The sequence below is a fragment of the Neofelis nebulosa genome, chromosome 3, assembly GCF_028018385.1.
Source record: "Neofelis nebulosa isolate mNeoNeb1 chromosome 3, mNeoNeb1.pri, whole genome shotgun sequence".
Lineage (NCBI taxonomy): Eukaryota > Metazoa > Chordata > Mammalia > Carnivora > Felidae > Neofelis > Neofelis nebulosa.
In genome coordinates, this window is record NC_080784.1 from 71,888,829 (window position 1) to 71,906,807 (window position 17,979).

Here is a 17,979-nt window from a genome sequence, read left to right on the forward strand (position 1 = left end):
CTGTTCAGGAAGTAAGTGCCTTGCATTACTTTACATTCGTTTGTCTGTAATAGAGTTTTAATCTTGTTTATTTCATTTTCTGGGTAAATTCCCTGTTCATTTTTAACTCCCTAAAGAACAATTTACTCAAGTAGAAAATCTGATAGCATTTCAAAACAAAGAAAAAAATGTATTTTTTTAGTATATGTTGTGATAATTGGCTAACCTTATAAAGGAAAAACTAAAGCTAGATCATTACTTGAGTATTTATATCAAACAAATCCAGATGAATCAAAGATTTATTCTGAATCATGAAACCAAAATAGGATGGATACTAATTTTAAAAATGAGCAGTTGTTTTTCTTTAAATAACATTGAGTGGGAAAAGTCTTGCTGAGCAAGGCACAAAAATCCTGAACAATTTCTAAATTTGACTAAAATATAACAGTGGTGTATTCTTAAAAATCATGAACTGAAATCTTGATTCCGAAAAATCATACACAGGTTAAAAGAAAAACAAAAATAGCCACAAAATCAACAAAGTATATGGATACTTTAATATATATATATATATATGTCCATAAGTAATAGAGAACCATAACCCAATAGAAAACTGGGCACCAGGTTAAGAATAGGTGCATAAGCACCCACACACACATAGATACACACATGCAGAAATGCAAATAATAATGTTAAGAAACTTTTAGTATTAGTGAAAAGTTATTATTGTAAATTTAAGCAATTAAACACCAGTGGCAAAGCTTTGAAAATTTTAATAACATAGGGATAGGGAGGGAAACTAAGATAAAAACAGAGAGGGAGGAAAACCATAAAGAGACTCTTCAGTACAGAGAACAAATTGAGGGTTGCTGGATGGAGGGATGGGTTAAATGGGTGGCGGACATTAAGGAGGGCACTCTTCGGGATGAATGCTGGGTGTCATATGTAAGAGATGAATCACTGGGTCCTAGTCGTAAAGCCAAAACTACACTGTATGTTAACTAACTTGAAGAGAAATTAATTTAAAAAAAATTAATACTGTACACTACTAATAAGATTGGGAAAAAACAGGCATACCATACACTCTAAGTAGGACTGTAAATTGTTATATCTTTTTTGGACATGTAGCATAATTTTTTTTTTTTTTTTTTGTTTTCCCTTCCCCTCCCCCATGGGTTTCTGTTACGTTTCTCAGGATCCACATAAGAGTGAAACCATATGGTATCTGTCTTTCTCTGTATGGCTTATTTTACTTAGCATCACACTCTCCAGTTCCATCCACGTTGCTACAAAAGGACATATTTCATTTTTTCTCATTGCCACATAGTATTCGATTGTGTATATAAACCACAATTTCTTTATCCATTCATCAGTTGATGGACATTTAGGCTCTTTCCATAATTTGGCTATTGTTGAGAGTGCTGCTATAAACATTGGGGTACAAGTGGCCCTATGCATCAGTACCCCTGTATCCCTTGGGTAAATTCCTAGCAGTGCTATTGCTGGGTCATAGGGTAGGTCTATTTTTAATTTTCTGAGGAACGTCCACACTGCTTTCCAGAGCGGCTGCACCAATTTGCATTCCCACCAACAGTGCAAGAGGGTTCCCGTTTCTCCACATCCTCTCCAGCATCTATAGTCTCCGATGTAGCATAATTTTAAATGCAAACACCTTTTGACTCAGTTAATCCATTCACAGAAATCTATTCTGCAAATTCATTTGCACATGATATTAAAACAGATAGGAAAAAATAGAAAAAAATCACCAACAAAAGACAGAGCTAAATAACAAGGGAATATTATACAGTGACTACAAAGGAAAAGGAAAATGTGCAGATAAAAGAAGCACTTCAATTTTTGTTAAGTTGGAAACAATCAAGATACAGACAGCATAGTGCATATGTCATACTGGAATTTCTGGAAACCATGAAGGTGATAATCTGAAAGAAGTGGAATTGGGGAAGGGGAAAAAGACTCCATATTTATTATATTCCCTTTTGTAGTGTTCAAAAAATTACCATATGGATGGCTCAGTAGGCTGAAGGTCAGACAGCTCAGGTCATGATCTCAGGGTTCATGAGTTCGAGCCCCACATCAGGCTCGCTGCTGTCAGCACAGAGCTTACTTCAGATCTTCTGACTCCCTCTCTCTCTGCCCCTCCCCTGCTCAAGCTCCCTCTCTCAAAAATAAATAAATATTTTCTTTTAAATTACCAAATACAAGAGTTATTTTCATCAGAATTTTTAAATCTCAAATATAAAGACCTTAAGAACTATATTCTAATTTTCTCCATGTTTTAAGTTTTAAGTCATTCACAGTACCAAAATGTTATTATTCACAAATATTTTAATTATTTGATATTTTTCCTTTTCATTAAAAACATCTTTTTTTTTTTTTTTTTTTTTTTTGAGAGAGAGAGAGAGAGAGAGAGAGACAGTGAGCAGGGATGAGGGGCAAAGGAAGAGAGAGGGACAATCCCAAGAAGGCTCCATGCTCAGGGTGGAGCTCAACATCGGGCTTGATCCCAACACCCTGGGGTCATGACCAAAGCCAAACTCAAGAGCTGGATGCTCAGCCAACTGAGCTACCCAGGTGCCCCAATCCTACATCAGTTTTTTTAGACAATTACAATTTTCCACATGAAATTCTCAAACTACTACAATAATCAAAGTTTAGATTACATAAAATCTGTCTTAACATTACAAGAGAACTACCAATGTGTTAGTTCAAATTACTCACAACAACATTTGTAACTACTTCATAAAACCTACTATTGTAAAAATTGTAACTTATTTCTTCATAATAAGCTAAAATAGTATTTACAACAATTATATAATATAGCCCACATCTAATTAATTTATAAAAAGACTACCCAGCAATTTCCATAGTCTATACCAGTTCAAACTGAACTTAAAAGCTTTTGGCAGAGGGGGGAAAAAAAGTCATGCAAAATAAAATAAAAATTATCATTTCCAAATATGATTCGAAAATGAAAACTATTTTTGACAGATCTTCAATTCACATTACTATTACTATCACTGGTTCTTCATTGGACCACCCAGTTTTCAACAATATTCTAAATCCGATATAAGATAATTATTTTTCAGCTTCCATCAAGACAATTTTATGTTTTCCTCACAATTTTTGGAATTACCATTTCCATTCTTAAGATACTTTGATTCAAATCTAGTCCCAAGGCACAGAATAATATTTATAAATGACCTAGAAACCATTACTACACTACACACACTAACATAATAAGAAAATCACCTAGCTGACCTAGATAAATTACTACCTTTGCCATAAAAAAAGAAGATTTTGGACCCATGAATAATTTCCAATATAGAAACCTTATCTTTCTCTGTCATCTCAGAGATCATCAAGAAATTGGCATAGAACAGGTATCTACTAAAAGTTTGAGGAAAGAGGTAAAGAAAGAAGAAAATCCTGATATAAGTTTTGATGTATACTAACAAGGTAGACATAAGTATTTTGAAGATACACACTTGACTTTTACCCAATGCATTCTACCTGAGGTCCAAATCAAAAGTTATCATTGTAATTTTATCCTGTAAATACATGGATTTGCTTAAAAGAATACTTTTGACCCAAGTTCTTACTATACTACATGAAAGAGTTCACATGCCGCTAACTGCAATATGAGGCAGCACTGGATTAATGGAAGTCAACACAATATGAGGTAGTGAATAATTTATGAACTATGAAAAACTTTAGCTCATTCACAGATTTCCTTATTTTTACTTATTGTCAGTGGTTACATCTCCTTAGAAAGTGTCTCTCCATTCTCCAAAGTAAGTATGCTCTAGACAAGTAATTATTTGAGAGTTTTTCAAATCTTTGAGACCTTTACAACAGAGTAGGAAAAGGCAAAAAAAGAGCCTCCCTTATTCATGCTGAGGAAGGAACTTTAAGGAAGATGACACGGGGCCAACCAACCAGCAGCAAGATGCAGACAACTGGTCCACAAGGAAGACGTCACAATGAACATGTCCTGTGTTTAATGTCACACATAGGAAACATCTACCATCATTGTTTACTTGCTCAAATATAGTGATAAAAGTGGTAACTGAATAGAATCAAATATTCGCAATTAACAATGCTAACCAGAATCTACATTTTTTGTTAACTTATTCATAATTTTCAGTTCTTTCTGTTTATCTGTTGAATTCTGCAGAGAGGGTTTGTGGACCAAGAGCACACTAAATTCTTGTAAGACGTGTATATTCACCAGTTTCCTAAAGATGATAAGAAAATAAAACCCTATCCTCTAATATTAGTTGGAGTGGTCATATTAAAGAAGCTTATTAATTTGAAAATTACCTAGAGAGCTACATTAGCCCTCCTTACCTGCTTTCCCCTCCACGCATCTAAAAGTATAGAGTCAAGTACATGTGACTAATGTACACTAACGGGGATAGAAATTACTAAAATTAGCAACATTAATCACTATATTATATTGGGCAACTCTCATCATTGAAATCTGACAATTATATTATGAGGTAGGTATTACAGTGACTGTCATTTTACAGAGGAAAACACAGGCTTAGAAAGCGTGGCTGATACATACAGAGTCACGTAACTGATAAATGTTGGAACCGTAACTTCAAACCTTGTCTGCTCATTTTAATAGACTGGTGGCATTGCCATCTAGGATGGGGGAGAAGCTCTGACCTGGGAAGTAGCAGGCTTCTCCAGGCAAGAGCTCCTCCACAAATCTGCAGTAGCTAATTCACTCAAGTTTCTGTTTTCTCATCTGAAAATCAGTATAATAATTCCATTTAGCCTATAAACTTTACAGAGCTACCTACAGGAAAGGCCAAATGGATGTGAAAGTGTTTTGCAAAGATGAAAGCTATATATAAATGTAAAACTATCAAATACGTAAGCTCTCTGAAGGAAAGAATTTTATTCTCCTCCATTGCTCTGAGCATGCTGTTTAGTTCAAAGTAAAGGGCTAGGATACAGAAAGGAAGAGAAAATTCAGATCATTTGTGACAAACTAATCAAGGCATTTATTTTCTCATTTAAACCCCCAATAATATTATCAGACATGATGAGGAAACAGCCTCATGTAACAAAGAGGAAAAAAAAAAAACTTTGCATGGTAAAGCTACTGAGCGTATTCAAACTCATTTTTGCTGAATGCAAAGCCTGATCTCTTGACTGCTTTTCACTTAAATAAATATAATTTAATTAAAGAGGTAAAATAAAAAATTAGGAATCTATAATGTGTACAGTTCAAAAAGATATCAGACTACATCTTAATTATGTGCTTGAAAGATCTACCAGGAATAAGAGGATTTGAAATTGTTGCCATCCTAAATGTTAGTGATATGTGACAAAGGGAAAGATGTAATACCACTCGAATTTCAGCACCTCAGTCTTTAAAAATCATTTTCATAATTTAGTGCACCAAGCAAAACTTTAAGAGGCTTTATGGCTTATTTTGCTGGTCTTTTCTTTGCCACCAAACAACATATGCCCTGTCCTGGTATACAAACAGTAGAAAAAGATTCCAACAAGAAACTAGAAATGCATTTTTCTTTATCCCATTCCCCCTCTTAAAGCAATGCATATCAAAACTACCTAAAGATCCTAACATAGGAATAATAAAAGTTTGCCAATTTTCACGTACTTAGTGCCAAACACAGTACGCAGTGTTTTAGGTCTATTGTGTATCGTCACAACGGTCCTCTAATGGATGATTCCCTTTCACAAAGGTGGAAACTGAAACTTACCTAGATTACACTTGTCTAATGCCACACACCTAACAAGCAGACTAGAATTTGATTCCAAGTTCAGACTCCTAACCGATGCTACTCTGTCTCTCATGATATCAAGGCTGTAAAGAATCAAAGGTTTTTTGGGTGTTTTTGTTTGTTTGTTTTTATTTTCACAGGCAAAGCATTAAGATGACAATCGCTGACTCTCTGTGTTCTGAGTATAAAGATGAGGATTTATAGTCTTTCCCATCAAAGAACTAAAACTATATAGTTCCTTGATATTCCCTGTGCATTGTTGTCTTTGTTCCTAGAATTTCCTGTCCATATGTCAATTAGTAATAACACCATAAATTTGTAAAGACTAGAAAGCTGTTAAAATAAATAAAGCTATACGTTGTGAAACTGCTTGGGCCTTACAAAGCTCAACATCTCCCTTTCATACAGAAACTAAGAACAAGATTGAAACTTTTCAATTCCTGACAAATACAAGACACAAATAAAGAAAATCATGACATAAGTTGAAATGTATCTTTTAAGAAAGACTAGCAAAGCACAGACCTTTCCTACCACTCCTAAAGATCGCTTCCAGAACTTTCTTTGCCAAAGGATTGCTATGAGAGATGCTTTTCTCCCTCTCTCCCTCTCTCTCTCTCTCTCTCTCTCTCTCTCTCTCTCTCTCCTCTCTCTCTCTTTAGGAAGTCCCTCTTCCCACTCTAGAGTTTTAGGAGCTATTTCTGTGGTAGCTGGATCATTGAAAACAGACAGCCCCATTAAATATCTATAACCCACAATAAATACCTTACATGAAGCCCTTGAAGAATAAGTTAAAAATGTTCCAAATTACCATCACTAAAATATATGTGACAATATTTTTAAATATATTTTCAACCAAATATATATATATTAAAATAAATATATTTTAAACCAAACTGATCATCCTACACCTTATAACCCTTATTCTTCAGATGGAAATTATTCATTGTGTTCTGCATTTCTGTGCCAAAATGTTCTTCAAGAATTTTTAAATAATTAACTTCAATGACAAAAATTATATATGGCTTGAGAATTATCATTAACTTCATTGAATATTCTTCTAAGACATGCTAATATATTTTTAAATATATCTGGGATTGTGACAATATTATTTAGATGTTAAAGAACTAGAATGTAGCATTACCAGATAACTTAAACTAAAAGACAAATTTTTTCTGTGTTCTACTGATAAGCACTGCTACCATTTATCAAGCAGTTTTCAGTTGCTACAATGTCTCAGCTACCACAAGCAGGAGGTAAAGTTTATCATGACTCAGTGCATGCCCTTCCTAAATTCAAAACCTAGTAGTATGTTATTCTATATTCTTATCTATACTGTTTCCCAAAACTTTTCAGTCAGTATTTTATCTCAGAATTACCAAAGGCAAATCTTTTCACCAGCTCAGAAGGATACAAAGCCTGAAATTGGTATTGGGCACAAAAGGATGCATAATGCCTCCTTTCCTTCTTGACTCCCTCTGGAAGTCTGGAAATAGTTTCTATTTGTCAACAGTAATATTATGATAAGAATTCACTGTTTTGTAGTAATTCAATGCCATTGTAGATGAAGATTGACAACAGATGTGCAATTCGGGGACTCCATGACAAAGAGAAGCTTAAAAAACAGAATCTCTAGTTCCAAATTTCTACTGTCCCACCTAGTACATCAAGTTACACTGCCTCTTGGAGTTTCTCCTGCTTTTCCATGGCCCTCTTCCCACACTTTAAGAAATCTGGCAATTTCAATCTGCAAAAAAGAAAAGTAAATACTTTCCCCTTGACTGAAGATGCTTATTTTAAAATAGATATTTCATTCTATCTTTTTAGCCTTGCATAAGAAATATATATATATGTATATATATATATGTGTATATATATATATATGTGTATATATATATGTATATATATATGTGTGTATATATATATATATATATATATATATATATATATATATAATCAAATTGCTGACATCCTTAATTGCAATGGACAGACTACCGATGCTAGGGAATTGTACAATGAAAACTAAATCTGAAAGAGAACAAGATTGTAATCTAAAGGCTTAATATCAGCTGCCAAGGCTTACGGGCTGAGGAAATCTTTTCCTTTTTTTTCTTTTTTAATGTTCATTTATGTATTTTGAGAGAGAGAGCACACTCTGGAAAGCATGCTAGCATGGGAGGGGCAGGGGGAGAGAGAGAGAGAGAGAGAGAGAGAGAGAGAGAGAGAAAGAGAGAGAATCCCAAGCAGGCTCTGCACTGCCAGCATCGAGCCAGACATGGGGCTCGAGCTCAAGAACGGTGAGACCATGACCTGAGCTGAAACCAAACGTCAGACGCTTAACCGACTGAGCCACGCACACACCCTGAAAATCTTTTTTTCTTTTTATCAAGTTATGTAACTTGAGTTTCAATTAATTTATGCTGAAGTTAGAAATGATTGACTAAGGCCATAATCTCTTATAAGGATGAGGAATCGGGTAACACTTCACTATATTTTAATAATAAGCAGAGGGTATAGTCGTATTAGAACAAATAGGTTTGGGAGATAACAGGGTTTCTCCTGTTTCCTCAACCATATTTCTATCATTTCCACCAGTATAATTGGGTATTTATAAAGATAAGACAAAATATATTTGCCTTGAAGGATTATCTTCTGAGGTTAACTGAAATTCAATCACAGTGTAAGTATCGGAGGACCATAAAACAAGTGAATACCACAATATTTATCAATTAAAATTAATTGTACATGAAAGGCTAATAAGTACCATAGAAATACGATGACATATTCAAAACATTTTGGATGTACTAAAATGTAGGCACTCAACCCAGTTTGTGCTCATATTTTAATTACTGAAATAGGAAAAAACAGAGGAATTAACAAACTCATAAATGAAATATATAAAACTATAAAGTAAAATTTTTTCAAAGAATCTAAATAGTAAAACTATGAGGGTGTATATGTGATTTATTTGAGAAACACGAAAAAATACAAAAATTAAAACAATCTAAGAAACTACCTCCTCATAAATTCCCTTCCTATAATTAACCCTGTTATCTCCCAACCTATGTGTTCCAATCAGTTGAAGACACTTACAAATGTCAAGGTTCTCAATTTTAAAACTGTCTTTGACCTTAAGCTAAAAATCAGTAGTAAGTATTTTAAATGATTTTTTCAACATGTTAATTAATGTCCAAACACTAAAAGTCTAGAATGACAAGTTGAGGGACTTTTGCTGAAGCAAATTACCAATAGAATGAAAACAGGACAAAGCTAAATTACTGGAAAATAAATCCTTAAGGTAAAAGGTTGATACAAAAAACAAACAAACAAAAACAAACAAAGGCATGCATATAAAAAATTGTACACATTAGTGCAAATATTAGAGCAACTAGTCCACAACAAGACACTGTGTCCATCAAGTCCTCATTCTCAGATATCCTCTAATTAAAAGAAAAAAAAAATTGCAATTTGGTACTTTTTTAAAAATTTGCACTAAAAGACTAACATAGAAAATTGTGGTGTAAGCTATTGTGGGGGCAGGGGGAGACTAAGACAATTTTGTGGCCATTCAAGGATTATGTATAGTCACGCTTTGTGGAAAATCCAAAATTAAAATGGAAGCCGGGGACACCCATAAGTGTCAGTACCCTTGTAATGGAGTCTTGCATTCTGACCACCACCAACATGGCTTTGGCATCATCCTAACAGCATTTGTAAATCCTCTTTAACGTGTGTATTCTACTTATCTTCAGCAAATCATTTATTTTTTATTTTTTTTATTTTTTTTGAAGGAGAGAGACAGAGACACAGAGCAAGTGGAGATGGGGCAGAGAGGGAGACACAGAATCCGAAGCAGGCTCCAGGCTCTGAGCTGTCAGCACAGAGCCTGACGTGGGGCCTGCACAGGAGCCATGAGGTCATGACCTGAGCCAAAGTCAGCCGTTCAACCGACTGAGCCACCCAGGCGTCCCTTCAGCAAATCATTTAATATATAGCAATGTACCTTAAGGAATAAAGATAACACTGAACATATGCAGCCTGTCGGTGGAAATGAAAAATATATTACACCTCTATCTAAATAGGATATGAGGCAGTCACCAAGTAAATTGTTTCTTTTGAAATCAAAATGAAGAGGAAAAGCAAAATTCTGACTTTAAAAAGTATAATTCTATCATAAGAAAATCTCCTATAATATTAAATGTGTTTAATAGATAAACAATCATCAAGTCGCTCAATGTACTAGGAACGGGGACAGGGTTTGTGAAGGATAGAAAGACAAAAAAGGCATGATCCTGCCTCCTTTAAGAAGGCCACATTCTCATTCCCCATGTTAATTGTTAAATGATTTCATTCTATAAATTAAAATTATCAAAAATGATAAAATAAATTGAACAGTACTGAAAAATAATAGGTGTCAAACTCCTAATCAACACCATTGTAAGAAACACATTCATCTCCTTTTTTTCCCCCCCAAATTAGTAAAATCTGCTTTGAAAAACATTTTGATGTATGAAATTTTTTAAATTGGGGGAGATTTTTCAAATTTTAACCCTGAATTCAACAACTAATTATCTTACCGTACTGAAAAGACACAGTCATATAAGAAGTTTGTCAATTAGTTATTCAAATCACTAGAGAAAAATCTCAGAAATTTTTACTGAAAATTACCATAAAAAAAAAGCTAACATTTTAATCACATCTAAGGAACCTTCGGTAGGATCCAGTTGGAAAAGAAAAAGAAAAGGAAATATAATTTACCCAGTGGCCATTACCAATCCCAATAAAACATTTAGATCTAAGACAAGATTTTAACTCTGTAATGCATCCTTTGTTCCCTTAAAACAAAAATCTCTATTTAAATTTAAATGTTATTTTCTGTAATGGCATTTGCTTTGCAAATTAAGTATTTCCATTGACTTTTTTTAAAAAGAGAGGAGAAAGAGGAAGAGAGGAAGAAGGAAAAAATATACTCTCTGAAAACTCTATACAACAAAACATGCTGGACTAATTAGGAAACAATTGCTCTTTTCAGCCTTCCTTAAAATTCAGCGGGGGCTCTAGGAAGTTGAAAAGTCTGTACAGTGCTATTGGAAGAGATTATGAGAGGATCCGAGGTCTGAGCATGAATCAGCATTCTATTGTCATAATGTCACAGTGCAATGACCTTATCACTTTAAAGGCTTGATGTGAAATGGAAATGCTCCATACTTCTTGAGTCAGCAGGTTGAAGCCTGCAAGACCTCAAAAAGGAAAAAGCACAGGAATAAGTTTTCTTTAACACCAAGCTCCTAACGTTTCATATAGTATTTTCATTTAAATATTTAACATCTCTAATCCCAAAATAGAATGTTTCAACTGATGCCATTCTTTCTTTGATTGTATAGTGTAGTATAGTGCAGTATAATGTATCATTTTCTTGAAATTCTCTTGTGATAAGTAAAGTATGTAAGTTTAACTACAAAAAAAAACCAAACAACTAATGAGAAATTAATTATTCTTACATATAAAGACCTACGTCTTTCTTTGTAACCTTCAATTGATTATAACAATATTTACAACACCAGGTTGTAAGGTATTGTGTTCTGGTACATGTGTCCCAGTTTTCTTCACACCGTGAATTCTAATCTTTGCTTAATAGCATCCAAGTTGATTCTAATTCTACAAAATGTTTGCATATGTTGATAACTCCAGTTTTACTAATTACCTCAATAAAAATGGCAAGACATGATAACCCAGCCCATCTATAACCACTTATAATCTATAACTATACATAAACACACACACACACACACACACACACACACACACACACACAATCACATTCCAGCAAATTGTAATAAAGATTTAGCAAACATTAATTAATTTTATGAACACAGATACACAATTTTAATAATTCACAACTAAAATTCAATGATAAGAAATATACCTCAAAAATGGTATCTGCAGAATCAAGGTTTAAAAGCTGAAAAAAATACAAGTTTACAATTCTCTCTCTTCTAAGAGCATTTACAGTCAATGTTGTCCATGGATGCCTTTAGTAATCATTTATTACTATTATTATTAGTCAATTTTACAAGGATATTTAAGATAATCTATGCAAACTCAAAGACAATTGTTTTTAAAAGGTATTGTGAATTATTTTTCAAACAGCATTTTAGGTGAAGTTTTTCAAAGTGGATGCCATTTATGGATTTTTTTCTCAATTTCTCTAAATAAATCTGTTTACAGTGTTTCAAAAGGTATTTAGTGTGCGCAACAGTTTTATGAAAGAACAATATTTTCTCCAACATCCCCATCTGCTGGCTTAGAGAAAAAGTAGATTTTTATCTGTTATTTCTTTACATATTTTTATAATTTATTTTATGGAATTGAAATATAAAATTATTGAATTATTTTAAAATAGACTAATAGCAATTTGTCAAAGTCATTCATGAAAAGAAATAGAAAGGAAAGATTTTGAAGAGGAAACTTAATCCTTAAAAGTTTTCATTCTAAAGCCCTATGGGATCAAATTCTCATGTTTATAGCTGCTTTAGACAATTTTACTTTAAAGAAATTTTAGGAATGAGCACAGTATTAGGTTATTAAATTTTTTGATAGTGTAAGAATATTTAGTATTTTCCTAATATTTGCTGTTTTGTTAAACTATATAAAATAAGTGGTGTGTATACATATGCCCAAATCAGATTTATTATTTTACAAAAATTTTTAGTTACTGTAGTACATTGCTTTTGTGTAAGGACTATTAGAATATCTTCATATCCTCATACTAAGGTTCGTAGACAAGACCACAGTGGCCTGTGCACACTAAAGGCATCAAGGTCTACAAGACTTTGAAAACTATTTAAAAGAGCATAGAAGAAAAATGTTAGAAGAAGAAATGAATTTCTATGAGAAAAATATTCATTTATTCCCTGACAACTAGAAGGAACTCAATATATATTGAAAAAAGGAAGGAAGGGAGTGGAGAGGGAGGAAAGAAAGAAAGAGGGAAAGAAAGAAAGAGGGAGGGAAGGGAGGGAGGAGGGGAGGGAAAAAGGGAGGAATTCTTGAGGTCCCACACTAGTCTGAACTATTGAACACATCAGATGCTAGTCTTTTTTTTTTTTTCCAGTTTTATGGTTTGTATTTTCTGATATTAAAGGTTTAGGTTTTAACAGTTTTCAGGAAAAAAAAAAAACTCTCAGTACTATTTCTAGCTAAGAAGAAAGAAAAGGAGAAAAGAAAAGGGGGTGGGAGGAGGGGGAGAGACAGAGCAAAAGAAAGAATTGGAAATCTGTCTTTATTTCCTCAGGTACTGATGGCAACAAATGGGAATAAACAGGTACTTTCCTTATCTCACTGTGACTGTGAAAGAGGAAGATGTGGGAGTTCAGTGCCCTGCACAGTCGTTTTACCCAGCTCACAAAATGACTTCATTTCATTTGCATAACTTTAACCCAGTTGGTGGATCTTGCTGGATCCTTAAATCAATGTCAACCTACACATTCCAAATAAGTGCCTTCATCTCAGGAATAAAATTAAATGAGTAAATGAATTTCTTTTATGTTATGAAGTTATAAAACTCCACTTTCTGAATATAGAAATTTAACTCTGAGAATCTTACAATTTAGCTAGGTAAAACAAGAAGCTACTGTATGAACATTGATGGATGACACCTATTTTAATAATGGAGTTAAAAAGTAGAATTCCTTACATTTCTGGAGGAAATGAGAGAAAGTCATTTTGGTTTTAGCTATCAACATATTTGATGTTGCCTTCCACTTCATAGTGCAGAATCGTGGACTCCCCTGACAGAAAAGGCAAGCCAACAGAGGCTAAGCATTGGAGAAAAACCTGGAGCAGGATTTAAATGATCAAGACGGATCTTGACAAATTTGATATTCAAGATTTCCATTCAGTTCTTGACTGCTGACTTCACAACTGTAGTTTACATGAGCATAAAAGAGTTACACTAATTTTAATGTTCTATTGCCCTTGGCAAAACGAAAAGAAATGAAGGACACAAACGCTCCATTTCTTGTTACAATCTCTAGATTGTGAAATTCCTAAGGGAATGAAGAAAGCGAGTCGCAAAAATGTTATTTGCTCAATGAGTCAATGTCAACTCCAGAAAATTCTATCCAATGGGTCTCCTTTGTATAACAGTCCCTTACTAGTTCTCTTTAGCAATCAGTAAGATCACTTATAACATGGGAGTAGTACATGCCAAACTTGAAAAGACATTCAGTTCTTCACCATGATTTATTTTAGTGTCTTAGAATAATAATCCATGGATGAATAATTTTGGGATCTGGAGACATGCATTTTTATTTCAGCTTCATTTTCTGAGAAAAACAAAAAAAAATCTGTGCAAAATGACGATTTGATCTTCCCAGTTTCTCAGAAGTGTGGTCAAACAAATTGTGTGTGTATGTGTGTTTTCAATGAAAATCATGTGCCATGGATGTATTCATTCTGTGGAAATTCATGGAGTTATATATGTATTTAATACACACTTTCTGTCTGCATATCTTATTCCAATACAATTTATATTAAAAATAAATCTATTCAAAAATATTGAGACTGAGGACCTAACCTAGTTATAACCTAAACCAAAAATAATCTTTAGTCTTTACAAAGACCCAACAGTCATTCAATATCTCTTAGAAGCAAGGAATATTCATTTTGTTCAGTGGACATATCTGTCATCTTCTTACTCTGGCCCTCTCACTATTTTCACCAATGAGTGAACTTCTCAAACACTGACCATTTTTCAAAGTGTACCTGTCAATTACTTTCACCCTGTATTAAAAATCTACATACTTCCAATAATCATAGTCCTTAGTTTCATTACTTTTCAAAGCATTTTCACACTAGTATACAATTACATACAGTTAGATACTTAGCACAGGCGCGTGTTAAACTCTTAATTCAGGAAAAGAAAAATAGAAACTTGATATCAAAACAAATAACCTAAATCCGGTAGGTCAATAGGTCAAGTATAAAAACCTTCAACAATTAAACTACAACAGTTTCTTTGTATTTGTATATGTACTAAAATTGTTCCAAATATTCCTAATATTCTTCCACTGAGTTTTTTAAAGCTGCAAATCCACTTTAAGACTCTCTCTCTCTTCCTCACCCCTCACCCCCACCTTTAGTTTCTTTTCTCACTTGGTATATATATATATATATATATATATATATATATATATATGGCACTGAAAACTTCTTAAATAGGTTGTTTATAAACAATTGGATTGTAGACACCTAACATAACCACAATAATGCCCCTGTTCTACCAGTAAAGGAAAACTGTTCCATTCCTTCATCCGCATGATGGTAGTTTCAAAATGAGTTGATGATGTTCCTGATATACCATAATCAAGCTAACCCATCAACTCTATGATTAATGCTCAGTATGGGGAATTGCGATGGCAACCAGTTTGTCTCATGTGGGAACGCTGCAGTTGGGCTTTTTCTGGGGTAATTTTCCGCTAGCTCCTTTACACTGTCGCCAAAGTGGAAGGTGGGCCATCTGCAACCCACCCCTCCAAACTGTTAACTATGAAATAAAAACCGAGAACATTAAGGCAGGAAAGACTCTCCCAAGCCGGTTGGCAGGAAATGATGGCAGCTGCTGGGAAGGGGGCAGGAAGGTACAAGTGGCGGCGGCTGCACTGCCCACGCCGTCGCAGGGGTGGGAGCGCCAGGACAGGAGCCCGCGAACCCTTCCACTGAACCTTTTAGAGACTTAATTGCTTGCGTTCTATCACTCTGTCCGAAGCCTTGGCAGAGCTTCATCGCGTGTCCCGGAACCCCGCGCGGAGTGCTAGGGTTAATATGGATAACTGCAAAGACTAAAATGGCTGATCAGCCACTTCTCCTTCAGATTTCCAAACTCGGCCGGCTCCAACTGCTTTCAGGTCCTTCAGCTCTTGCTGCCTTTGCTGGAGCCCCGCTACCTAAGAACAAAGCGCACCCGGCCGGCGAGCTGACCGCGGCGCCCACGGCAGAATCGCCCCCTTCAACTTAGGCTCAAGCTGAACAACGAGAGCAACGAGAAATTGCCAGCGCTCCCCCTCCACCGCTACCCGACCCGGCCGGGCCCTGGGCCTGCGTCAGCCTCCGCTCCTCGCCGAGCCTCGCCGCGCCCCTCGGGTGGGCGTTACGTAACAGCCCCGAACCCAACTCCAGAACCATTTTAACAACTTGTCCCGTCGAGGTGGGTAATATGGGGCTCCAGGGGTCCAGACGATGAATCCGTCCTGGGCCTGTGGATTTAAATCCAGGGCCAGGAGAGGAGCGCAGCTGCCGGGGCAGGCGTCGGGGCTCAGCAGTCCCCGTGGGATCTATCCAGCAGCCCGACAGCGCGCCCAGGGAAACAGCGTGTTCTCTGTGGTCAGGGTACCACCAGGCGCGCAAGGTGGGGGGAGGGGGGAGGCGGAGGGACAGGGAGGGCTTCTCTTGAAACACCCAAGACTAGAACCCCCCGAACCTAAGGGAGCTCCCTCCAGCTCCAATCACCACTCCACCTCCCTAGTGCGCACACTTTTCAATGCCTTTCGGTCCCTCTCAGCCCCCCCCACACACACACCGCCAGCGGGGGTCCCCGAGATTGCAGCCACTTTCTCCCTACGCCGTCACACGCACGCGCGTGTGCAGTCACTCACACCCACACACTAACACACTGAAACACACACGCCACACTCACACTCGCGGGCGCTCCGCGTGCGGCATCCAAAAGACATGAATATTCATTACTTACAAGCATTGGTGACTGCGAAGCTGTTTGCTACCTCCAAATTGTCGATGTGGGGAGTCAGTCTGAACTCCGAAGTGGAAAACTGAACCATCCCTACCCGAAATGCACTGTATTCCTGATCGGCGCCCCTGGGAAATAGCCCCCCTGCAAAGAACAAACACCAAGCAGGAGAACAGTGTCAGTGCCAAAGAAGGAAAGGAGGGGAGCCCGGTAGCGCCCAACAGCCCAGGAGTCTCTTATTCAGCTAATAGGCCGGATAAACACATCAACGGACTCGGGCAGCGGGGAGCTGATCGTCCAAATGGTAGTTAAAGGGTCAAGGCACAGATGAGAGTCTGAGGGCAAGGTAGGTGGCCAGAAACATTAGCCTTTCCTGATAATCACAAGGTTTGCATTCAAACCCTCTAGAGAATCTGAACAAACAGGAAAATGTTGTTTAAGGCAGAATTAATAAAATTTGGAGATCAGAAATGAGAACACCTTTTCCTCTTTTGCACCAAAGCCAATATACATACTAAGAAAAATATGTATATTCTAGGCAGTTTAAATCTGGAATGCAGTCAAGGTATGACATAAGTCTACATGACATGAATTAATTTGTCCACTGTGAACAAAGATTACCACCAAATTATGCACAATTCAAAAGCAGAGCACAAAGGGTACCTACCTATCTGTATGCTGTTAGAAGAGACACCAAAAATCAGTCCCCATAAAACAGGAGAAAGGAGGGCAGATATATGCATAATCTTTTGCATTTCCAAGAAAAGTAGAGCATCCACAAAATACCCCCCTTTTTTTTTTCCTTTTCCTCCTCTTCCTTCTTTGGCGGTTTTCCTCAGCAAATTAGATCCTCTGCATTTTGAGACAGCAATTTAGCACCAAGCTGCTAAAAACGTGAAGTGGAGGCAGAAGGATTCCTATTCCCCAGGTCCTGCTGGTGGCTGCTGATGCCCTGCGCCCTGTCCCTGCTTCCGAAGTCCGGAGGACTGGCTGGATGCAGTTTTCAGCGGAGCTGCCGCTGTGGTTCCAGTGCCTTAGAATATTCAGCACCCTCCCATGCACTCACACACACTCACCCTCTCTCGCGCTCTCTTCTCCCTCTCCCCTCTGTCTCACACACGCGCGCGCGCGCGCGCGCGCGCACACACACACACACACACACACACACACATACACACACACACACACACACACACACACACACACACACGCAAGTCACAGAGGAGCAGGCAGCCCCGGGCGCGCGTGCGCGACTCGCGGCAGGCGGCTGGCGCGCGCGTCCCACCCCTCCCCCGCACCCCGCACCCCGCACTGCCCTGGCAGCGTCGCGTGCGCGGAGCTGAGAAAGCGCGGCTCAGAGCCGGGCCGCCAAGATCCCTGGGCTAGACCTCGGGTCTCGCGAGCTGTCGCGCCCATCGAGCGCTTCCGCCTTTCAGCACCGAGGACAGCGCCCCGCTCCTAGCCTCGTGCTACCTT

The 17,979-nt window shown here is 37.0% G+C and overlaps 1 protein-coding gene across 5 annotated transcripts in view; it reads right to left on the bottom strand.

The window, feature by feature from the left end:
• GRIA2 (glutamate ionotropic receptor AMPA type subunit 2) overlaps positions 1 to 17,732 on the bottom strand; it is a 161,023-nt gene extending 143,291 nt beyond the window's left edge. For 2 of the 5 annotated variants that reach the window (XR_009259233.1, XM_058721062.1), the window contains exons 1-2: positions 17,171 to 17,730; positions 16,507 to 16,647 (exon numbers count right to left, since the gene is read on the bottom strand). Coding sequence is in view for 4 of the 5 variants with exons in the window: in XM_058721062.1 (XP_058577045.1) it covers positions 16,507 to 16,647; positions 17,171 to 17,258 (229 nt within the window). In the remaining variant the exon portion in view is untranslated. Of the gene's footprint in view, positions 1 to 16,506; positions 16,648 to 17,170 lie in introns of all 5 variants that reach the window. The other 3 variants (XM_058721060.1, XM_058721061.1, XM_058721063.1) reach the window with 2 other exon arrangements.
• Positions 17,733 to 17,979: the final 247 nt, after the last annotated feature.